Here is a 10,638-nt window from a genome sequence, read left to right on the forward strand (position 1 = left end):
AGTTTCCATGCTTGGAGAAGCTACATAGGTCGAAAATCTTGCATCTCAACTACGGGTATTCAATTAGTCGGAACCAAAACTGAAATTGACAAAAAATTCGAACTGAAAACCGAACCAGACCAGAAGAGTCCAATTTACATTCAGCAAGTATATGAGTGTATATGCAGTATACTGTATACACTACATAATACACATTGCTGTATGTATTTAGCAATACATACAATAATGTATATAGTACTGTATTTATTTGGTTTTCAGTCCAAAATCAAGACCAGACCAAACCAAATCAAAGACTAATTTTTCAAATTTTTTGGACTGAAGACTGAATCTAACTTATTCAGTCTTGGACCAGACCGGATCGAAAGACCCAATATGGTCCAATCCCATTTTTTGGTTGGACCAAAATTTAAACACCCTCAGCACAAAAAGAAAAGAATAAAAGTATGAGAAGCAACAACAAACTCTCCAAGGAAAAAAATAACTACAAAACAAACCATATTGCTGCATTTTCATCACAAAACATTCTTCATCAATCATCTTATTGTTGCATTTTGAAATGTCAGCTAGGCTTCCATAAGTTACCCAATACAATTGATACATTTTCCTTTCTTATTTCCATTTATCACCTTGTAAGTTGAACATGGAAAGAGTTCATAAGTTTGCAGAGAACCAGAATAGGACTCCACGGGAAGAATTTCAACACACAAGATGAGACAAGGAATCGTTTATATGACGTTTGGCTGAGACAAAGGATCATTTGTCGTAACGCTAGAAGGGATGTAGTTGACACCTCTTTGATCACACAGCTCAAAGTTTCCAGGAGCAAATGACTCCTTTGCATCCAAGGAGATTGGTCTTCTCAAGTGCAAGTAAGAGCAGTACTCTATGCTATGTATTGTACTGTTCTTCAAGAATGCAGAAGCTGTAACTGCAATTGCCTGGGCTGCATGAAGTACAAGATATTGTTAAGAAAACACTGTAGGCACCTGTTTAAAACTGCATGAAAACAGACACTAAAAGCAAAAAAAGGTCTTTCCCAGCAGTAGAAAACTGCCACTAAAAGTTTTTCCCAGCGGTTTTCACATTTTGTTGGGAGAAAAGGAGTTGGTGAAAGCACCCCTTTCCCGGCAGTTTCGAAAAACTGCCAGGAAAGGCTGTTCCTTTTCCCATGGTTTACGAAAACTGCTGGGAAAAGCTGTCAATGGCGGTGGTTATCAAAACCGCCTCTAAAAGATCCCTCGAGAAAAGCCCTCTTCCTTGCAATGAGATCAGTAATTTCGTTACACCATCTCATGGTACTTCACATGTAGCTATATATGTCTACGATAATCCTAAAAATATGGTGCCTAAAGGTCATAAACAGGAATGATTTTTATAAAGATAAGTAGAAGAAAACCACACACACACAAAAAAAAATAAAGCTTTATAGGTCTAGTATCTGTTCATTTCACAAATACTGCAGGGAATCTTAGCCGGTAATTAAATTTGAGAAATAACACCCTCTAAAATGAAGCTTACCATGCGTGACAAGCAATAAATTTTCAGAGGGGAATTTATCTGCCAAGGCCTTCACACTATGTGCATATCTAGCCGCTGCGCCAACTTCAGTTTCTTCCCACTGTGGCAACTGAAGTAACCCGGGGAGATAAACCATGTCAATGCTGACTAATTTTGCAGATGACTCACTTTGACTAGGTATTGAAACAATATTTTGGAAGAGATTATTTATTTTTCGGTGAAGGGAAACCAAAAAAGGTAGAATTTACAGCCCATACCTCTAGATACACTCGTTCCACAGAGTGATCCACTGTCCCAGCTGGAAACATAGCTTCCAGCTCTGATATATTGAAATCAAAGTTTCCATCTTTAGGGGCAGCATCGAGGGCTATGGCTTCTCTGTTCAACATCTCACATAGTCCATACTCGATAGAGACCTGAAAAATGTGCAGGGGCAGTTCAAGCAAGAAAGTGGCACAGGTTGTGCAAATAAAACATATTAAACCTAAGAAAAGGCAAGCAAATTCATCGCATTAGTGTATACAAAGAACCATTTACATGTACATATAGGATTATAGTTCCACTAATTTTTCTTTATCCATGAGCCAATATTTGTTCTAGAGACTATTTGCAAGCTTTTTCTTTGTTTCTGCATTAACAAATTCAATTAGATTACAAAATCTAACAAGTAATGGATGAAATGTCAATGCAATTTATTTGAATCAGCCAGGCTATTAAAAATCAGATGAGATGCGGATAATTTCCATATAATAGCTCCTGGAGAATAGGAAAATAAATATTTTTGGGATAAATTATTAGCATAGTTTGTTTATTTGTTTTAGTATGTTTTATTTCTTTCTTTGCTTTAAATCTTTCCTAAGTAGTTTTCAAAAGATTATGTTTCCATTATTTAGGATTCTAATTAGGATAGGATTTTAAATCTTGATCATGTTTACTACTTAGGTATGGTTTATAATCTATTGTCCATATAAATCCTTTCGAGATGCATTCTTAGGCAGCCTGATTATTGAATTGATATTGATTTGAGATATTGAGTTGAGATTTTAGTTTATTCTTGTTCTTACTATTGTCTTTTGCATCAATAGTGTTCGGGATGCAAATCCCATTTTCTGTTACTGCCTCGCAGCAGAACATTGTCAAATGCCTACTCTTATTGACAAAACACCTAGGGAAATTTTTAGCCGTGGGTATTCGCTCCATTAAGAAATAAGAGTAGTTGGTCGCACTTTAGTGTACAATTATTCCAATTAATGAATTAATCGAATCCAATTTTTCTTAGTTTGTCTGTTGCCTCCTCCTCTCGGAAGATAATTTTAGGAATCTGTAACTTAGGAAACAAACCCAAGTTCACAAATTTGGATTAAATTACAGCTATTTCAGCACTTTATACCTATATCCCCATAGATACCCAAAAAACACTAGCTTAACCTAGCATCAGATATGTATGAAAAAACATCAATCTGAATAATAACTGTATGGAAATTTGCTACAAAATGCAAACAGAAAACTAAGGTAAAACAACTATTCCAACCTTTGACAACTCTGTTAACCAAATAAACTTGTAAATTTCTATCAACCATGAACCATCCATTGGAGGCAAAGCGATTGAACAAGATCCCTTTAGGGTTCTTATTTCTTCACCAAACTGGCATCAATCAAGCAAAAGTGGCAATGTGACTCATGAAGAGTGAAGAGTTGGGAATGGGGAACTGATGTATTCTAACCTCCTCTCTAGTCAAAAACAAGATAATGCATCCTAAGTCGCGTACTAAATAGATAAAAACAGAATAGAGTATGATAATGCCTAATAAATTTATCTTTTGTTTGGCATTTTTTTCTACCATCACCATCAGAGATTCAACACATTAAACCTAAGCAAAAAAGAAAATATCTCATAGACATTCAGATCTTCCAATTAAATGCTATTTGTAATCCACTGCTTCCAGAAACCACTGGCTTCTCGTAGTAGATATAGCAAATATCACCTTATTGCAAAAAGAAAAAGCGATTCATCCAAGCCTTCGTATAGAATATAGAATATAGTGTTGCCTACAAAATAGCAACATAAAAATGTCCAATACCTCCCCAAAACTTTTTGGATGCTTAGAAGAATTACAGTGCCAAAAACTTCACCTAATTGGGCACATTTGATTGATTTATATCTTTGTAAAGTTTCTATTCCTCCATTCTGTAAACTAGCCATTTTACAGTATGCTTTAGCAATATTGTTGCTTGTTCTGATACCATTACAATGAAGAGGTCACCGTGGATGCAAGGACCAGTCTCTATCATTGGCTTCTTAGCCAACTAGAAAACAAACATAAAAAGGCCTCTTCCCAACTCTTCACTTCCAAATTCTGCCAAACATAGTGTTATGCAACATTATGGTCCTCGCCCAAAAGCACTACCTAAAACGTGTGATGTACCAAAAAGACCTCTTTAGTAGACTACTGATGTGATCTATCCCGGCATCTTGACAAGTTAAAAATCCAAGTCAATCTCAAACACTAAACACTAAACTTGGCTACCCAAAAGTGCTAATTAAACTAGTTATTGGATTCATGTGACCCATAAAAGTGTGCTCTAAATCTTTAACTAGATTATGAATTGGGATTGGACCATGTCAATTTTTTAACTAATCAACAATCAATTAGACTTAAATCTCAAATCAACTCATAAACCTCACAATTACTTTCAGTCAACAATAACCTGTATGAAGCATCATAAATCACAAGTTTTAAACACCGCTAAATATATTTGACAGCAAATGAATAAAATCACTTGACCTTGAGATTGGGGTGGTCGGTCGCGATCCCGTCGGAGGACTCGACGCCGTCGTCCACAGCGGAGAGGGCCGAAATGGCCTCGGAAGCGGTCTGCACGCAGCGGAGGAAGGGGGATACGATCACCCGGTGGATCGGGAACCGGAGTTCGGCGCGGAACTTCCGGCCGGTGGAGAAGGCCCGGGCCATCCCCGCAGGCACCAGAGGCGGGTCCCACGGCCTCGCCGCTGTTGCCGCCCACAGTGGCTCCAGATGGTCGATGCGGTCGCCATGCCTGAGCACGAGGATGTTTTGGTAAGTGGAAGTCATACGCTGGGTCTCCGACGCGTCCATTGGTGTTCCGGCGAAGTCATAAAAGGCTCAATGCGTATGTATAGGCGACGAAAGATTATATTCGTTCTGTATATTCTGCCGCGTGCTTTTATTCCCTCCTTTTTTTTTTTTTTTAATTCCCAAATTTTGCAGTAAATTACGAATTTGCCAATACTGATTATTTTTGTATTTTAAAAAATGTCATGTACTCTTTCTATTGTTAATAAATGTTGAAGTTACCATTTTTGCATTTGTTTTTATACTAACCTAAGCTCTTTTTATCTCTATTTTTTCTTTGTTTTCTCTTCTTCATTTCTCATTTTCTTTCTCAAAAACTCATTTTAAAGATGGTGATATGATAACTAAGTTGTAACACCGAGTGTCATTCTACATGCATTTATAAATTTTACATAATTTTATTTTTTATGCCATATAAATGATTCAATTATAATTATTATTGTCAATTATTGAGCCTTGTTATGCAGTGGAAGGAAATGGACGTCGTCACGCTCAATGTGCTAAATAGAAAAAAAAAATTATTATGATAATTTGTTAGTATGCAGTTTAATGTGTTATTATTGATTTAAGAATTTTCAAGTGTATTGTATGTTTATCAAATTCAATTCAAATGGCTAAATATATTTATTTGGGTGTGAATTATATAGCACTCAATAGGACCTAAAATACAAATTAATTTAAGGTTGAGCCTAATTTATAAAAGACTCATTTTTTCCCCAATAAGTGAAAAAAAAAAACTCAAAAGCCCAAAACCCAAATAAAACCCATCCAACTCAAAACCTAATAAAGGAAAGAGAAACCCTAATATATCTTTTCCCTCCCCAAACCTCACATCTCTCCCTCTCTCCCTCACCCATCTCACTTCCCTCTCTCCTTCACCTATCTCACTTCTCTCTTCTCCCTCAACTCACATATCACTTCTCCCCTAGAAGAAGAAGAAGAAGAAAAAAAAAAAAGAGGTAACTATCTTTTTATTTAATTTTCTCCAAAATCTACCTTTAATAAGATGGGTATTTTACATACAATATATATACATAGATGTGGCAGAATACATATGATTGGGTTGATTTTATATTGATTGGGTATTATAGAGGCATGAAATTTTGATAGATCTAATGGAACAATAATGTTGCCCAGATTTAACAGCTTTTCTAATCTTACTTTAAAAATTCGCTAAAAGTTGTATATGTCAAATTTTGGGGAGATTCAAATTGGAAAATGACTCTCTATGAGTTGTTTATCATCTAGACTTGGAATGACCTCATTTGGAGGCTCGTATAGGTTTTTATGATATTTTTCGTATACATTGACAGATTCATACGAGAACAGTATTTTGGAGGATAGAAAAATATTTTTGAACCCCAAACGTTATTGTAATGAGCTAATTTTTTTATATGATGAACTTATAAGAGTTTACTACATCCTGTATAAATTTTATAATTTTATGATATCTTTTCCTATTTTTAAATGATTTTTGAAATATTTTACTGCATGCTGCCAGAGAAGAAAAAATAAATTCTATTTGTGAATTTGAAAAAATATTTTGAGGGTCTTGTAATCTGAATCTTGATGTGAATTTAATTGAGAATGTATCTCTATGAGTTATTTAGCCCACCAAATTGGATTCACATAATTTTGTGCTAAGAATTTAAATTTATGCTTGTCTTCGTAAGGCCGACAATTTGAATTTCGTAAATGGGTAGTGTTTCACTAATAGGTCTCTAATGTAAATGTGTCATTTATGTTTTTGCATTGAATGCTATTTATACATGTAGTATTATAATAAATTCACTTGAGAAAAATATAGTAGTGAATTGGAGTCATGTTTAGAAGGTAAGGATTATTGAAAATTTTAAAATGATTGATAATGAATTAGGATTTTTGGCACATTGACGTCGTGGGCGACTAAGACTCCTCCACTTGCAAATTCAAGAAGTGAACTTTAAAGACTCCATGTAAGTAAACTCTCTCTAATTTTCACTTATGTGGAACGGTTAACGTGGAAAAAAATGGTGTTTTGTGGTTGGCTTGCAGGTATTTAATGCTAAATCTTTTCATTACTTGTGTCATTTCCTTACATACAATGAAAATGATTAAGCATGTACATATATATATCATGCCATTGCATCAATGAGCACGCATAAGTATTGATTTGAGAAAGTTAAATGTTTTCAAAGAAAGATATGTAAAGTTGCAAATTTTCTTTCAAAGATATGTAACTCAAGTTTTAAAGGAAATGGGTGAGTGTCTATGCCATGAACAATGTGAGTGGGAAATGGGGAGTGGGGGACCGGCGCACCCGATTGATAAAGTAATGTGAATGTGAAAGTGGAAAGTGGAAAGAAATTTTTAACCGCTTTGCAGTACTACCGGTGGAATGAATCTGGTTCCAAATAAGAATTGCCCATTGCATTCTGATTGGCTAGATGACACACCCTATGAGCTCACAATGGAAATGAAATGTTTTGAGAAGTTAAAGTAAAAGGGGATATAGTTTTCAAAATTTATTCAAACCTTGCATGTCACAAGCATGCATCATGTGCATGGAGTTTACTTGCTGAGCTTTAGCTCACCCGTTTATTTTTCCCACGTTTCAGGTGATGAGAGTTAGATGAATTGAGGAGATTACTTGGAGGCAAACTCACCCAGTAATCCATGGCATATGGTTTTAGTTTTGGACTTGTGGTTTATAACACTTGTTCGTTAATCATTTATTTACCCCTTTCTTTAATTGTTTAATTTTGAGATTTTGAATATGATAGTTTTGGTTTGATTGGACTCAAATCTTCTATTTGGACTGAGTTATTTACTTAGTTAGTTAATATTTCTATAGTTGTGGATGCGGTGTCCCTCTACAGGTTGGCTAAGTCAAATTTACAGGGGAGACTCTGCTGAAACTTCTATAGAATTCTTTTTAAAATAAAATATGAAATAAATATATATATATATATGTGTGTGGTAAATAAAGGAAGTAAAAAGAGATAATTTGAAGACAAATTTATTTTATTTCCACATTTAAAGTGAAGTAAATGTAAACACATCTAGGTTTAGGATTTTTAAACTCGGGGTGTTACATAAGTAGTTCTTTATGTTATCTATTCCCTCTCACTTTCATCTCACTGATATTTTTTTTGTTATCTCTTTTTATTTTCCTCGTTCAATAGTGGTCGAAGTCGTTATCCAATAGCTATCATAAAACCTTAAAAAGATTTCTAGTAATCTCATCAATGACTGAGAGTAGAATGCCAACGATGACAAAATGTAGTTTGACAATCTCTCTCTCTCTCTCTTTATATATATGTGTGTATGTTTATCTATCTCTAATTTCTATAGTATTTGTCTCTCTAATCTAGTTTTCGAATTACATGACAATATAATTTATTTTTCATCGATGGATAGTTTGTAATATAGAAGAAACCACATATATTTCTTTCTATAGTTGTATGTCTCATTTTCCATCTCATTTTTATGTACAAATCTTTTTATCAAGGTTTTAAGTGATGAAGAAAAACCCTATCACCCTATTTGTCTCTCTCTTTCTATTCCTCTTTCTTTGTTCATTTGAGTTATAGTTGAAACTTAATGCAGTAGGATTTGTCCTTATCACCAATTGTAATGCCCCACTTTTCCGGGCGCGTTTTATAACTTGGGACAATTTCGGGACAATAATATTTTTTTTTTCAAAGTTAATTCTAAATCACATCATATCTCGAATTCGTCCCAGAATTCCCATACACTAATCTCGAAAGAGAATCACTATACACATCAAATGTGGAAGCAAAGATCGAAACCTGATATCTTAACATTAATCATAAATGAATTCAACATTCCTCAAAACGTCCAGAATCTAAAGTAGCAGAACTCAAATATAGGGGCTACGTAACATACATTTCATTTCTCATACACTCTGTTAAGTGTTATTTCATGCCTTATTCATCATCGTTATCTGCTACAATTTCCATCTGGAATGTTTGAATATTCTAGGGGCAAAACCCAAGTTAGATGATGAATCATCTAAGTAAGGGTACAGAAAACATATTTCGTGTATGAATGCAATGTCTTACCTTGTAGGTGTCAACTGCACCCCTCATGCTACCTACCATTTTTGCGGCCCTCTCTTTCGAAGCCGAGGTATATGGGTGCACCCTTAGTAAAGTAGCGGTGCCAGTTCGTACTCTCTACGGCCTCAAATGCGAGTGATCAATAATATCAACGTGTATTCATGCATTTCATAGTCATGTCATGTATGTAGTCTAAGTGATGGGTACATATCAGAGCATGTTAGTATGATGAAAACATTTTCGAGGAACATAAACCAAGCATTTTCCATAAAATTAACTTTAATCGGAGAGTATCACTTACCTTCTCAAGCTTATCGGGCTACCTCGATATCCGTGCATTGCCTCGATTTGCGTGTCAACCTCAAAATTCTACAAGTCACTTTAACTTATTCCTCAAAGCATTATAATTACAATAATTATTTAAATAAATATTAAATTCTATTTTTCCATAATTTTTGGCATTTTCTATAATTTTTTCTCTATTTCTTCCTAATTTTCCTCAATAAATCCAAACTAAATATTTCTAAAAATATTTTTCTCAAATATTTCACTATGAAAATTCATAAAATAATATTCTTGAATTTATGGAATTTTTAGAGAATTTTACTTACCTTGATTTAGCCTCTCTAGTTTCCTCGGTATGCGTGCCTTGATCTCGAAAAGCGTGTCCGGACAATTTTTCCTGCCAAAATCTCTGGGATATTACCAAAATATAATTTCCTATCTTTTGGGATTTTTTTTGACATTTTTCCCATTTATTTTTCCTTTTCTTTTCCTTTTTTTTTTTTTTTCTTTTTCTCTTCTCCTCCTTCTCTTCTTCTTCTTCCTTGCAGAGACCCGCGCCTCCCCTGCAACTCGGCCCATCCACCATGCCCAACCGCCGCTTGGGCCTTCGCCCCCCGCCACTGACTTCGCCGACTGCAACCACCTCGCACGCACCCACTGCCTCGCGCTCGAGCTTCCAACGCGTTGCCTCGCGTCGGCCATGGCCGAGCCCTACCCTGACCGACCTCCATTGTTGGTTCTCCAAGCCCCCTCGGTTGCTGCCCATTGAGACCACATCTGGCCTCTCGTGCGCCTCGACCGCTGCTGCCGAGCCTTCGCCGCTGCGCCTCGCCAGCCATCCGAGCTTGCTGGAAGCTCTGCTTCGCCTTGCTCGTCCATGGATGCCGCTGCTACGCGACCATCTTTGGCCTTGCTTTCTCTCCCTCGAGCTCTCGGTCCTTCTCTCTCAATCTTACTCTCTTGATCTCCCACTTGTTTGCTGCCCTCAATCGGCCAACTTCTTTGCCTATTTATAGGCAGCCATGGACTAACGTATATATATGTATATATATATAAATTATATATCACACACAGACTCAACCTTATCATAATCTTACTGCCATTTTCCTCAAATCTTGTTGATATTTTCGCAAATCTCGGATGCTGAATCTTGTAGAAAATCCTTGGCCAGCAATTGAATAATCCAACTTGCAGCAAAATGAAGCTTCACAGGAGCTCGCACACACGCGCGCGGATGTATATATATATATATATCTGTATATTTTGTACGTCACATTTAATTGCCAAATCTCTCAAATCTTCATATGCTACCACAATCTCCCCATTTTGCAGCCAAAATCTCGACCATTTAAAGCTTCACAGAAACTAACCGTTGGCCACTCTCACGCGCACACACATATGTATATATATATCTATATAGCTATTATATAATACACCAACAAAAGGAAAATTACACTTTTAATTAAGAGAAATTATACATTAAACCCCAATTTTATCATAATATCACTTGGGTAATTTTCTTATTGCAACCGTGCCCTCAAACACTGATTAAACTTGCATTTTAATATCAAAAATTCACAATTAATAATTTAAATTTTACTCGATATAGATGATTTTGCCCCAATGTCCTTACTGGGCTGTCGTTTCATCCCAAAACCACT

General features: G+C 35.7%; 1 protein-coding gene across 1 annotated transcript; it reads right to left on the reverse strand.

Annotated features, from left to right (window-relative positions):
• Positions 1–506: 506 nt before the first annotated feature.
• On the reverse strand, positions 507–4,695 carry LOC127813980 (uncharacterized). The gene is made up of 4 exons (XM_052355174.1): positions 4,305–4,695; positions 1,776–1,934; positions 1,519–1,627; positions 507–943 (listed from the first exon to the last, which is right to left on the reverse strand). Exons 1-4 carry the CDS (start codon positions 4,632–4,634, stop codon positions 726–728), a joined length of 816 nt encoding a protein of 271 aa, XP_052211134.1. The 5' UTR covers positions 4,635–4,695; the 3' UTR covers positions 507–725.
• Between the last annotated feature and the right edge of the window lie 5,943 nt (positions 4,696–10,638).

The sequence above is a fragment of the Diospyros lotus genome, chromosome 12 (genome assembly GCF_014633365.1).
Source record: "Diospyros lotus cultivar Yz01 chromosome 12, ASM1463336v1, whole genome shotgun sequence".
Lineage (NCBI taxonomy): Eukaryota > Viridiplantae > Streptophyta > Magnoliopsida > Ericales > Ebenaceae > Diospyros > Diospyros lotus.

What these genes read in the sequence shown, in the direction of transcription:
- LOC127813980 (XM_052355174.1), bottom strand. Translation starts at nt 4,634, where the DNA reads ATGGACGCGTCGGAGACCCAGCGTATGACTTCCACTTACCAAAACATC. An exon ending in CCGACCACCCCAATCTCAAG is followed by an intron (nt 1,935 to 4,304) that starts GTCAAGTGATTT and finishes CACATTTTTCAG; the next exon opens with GTCTCTATCGAGTATGGACT. An exon ending in TGGAACGAGTGTATCTAGAG is followed by an intron (nt 1,628 to 1,775) that starts GTATGGGCTGTA and finishes GGGTTACTTCAG; the next exon opens with TTGCCACAGTGGGAAGAAAC.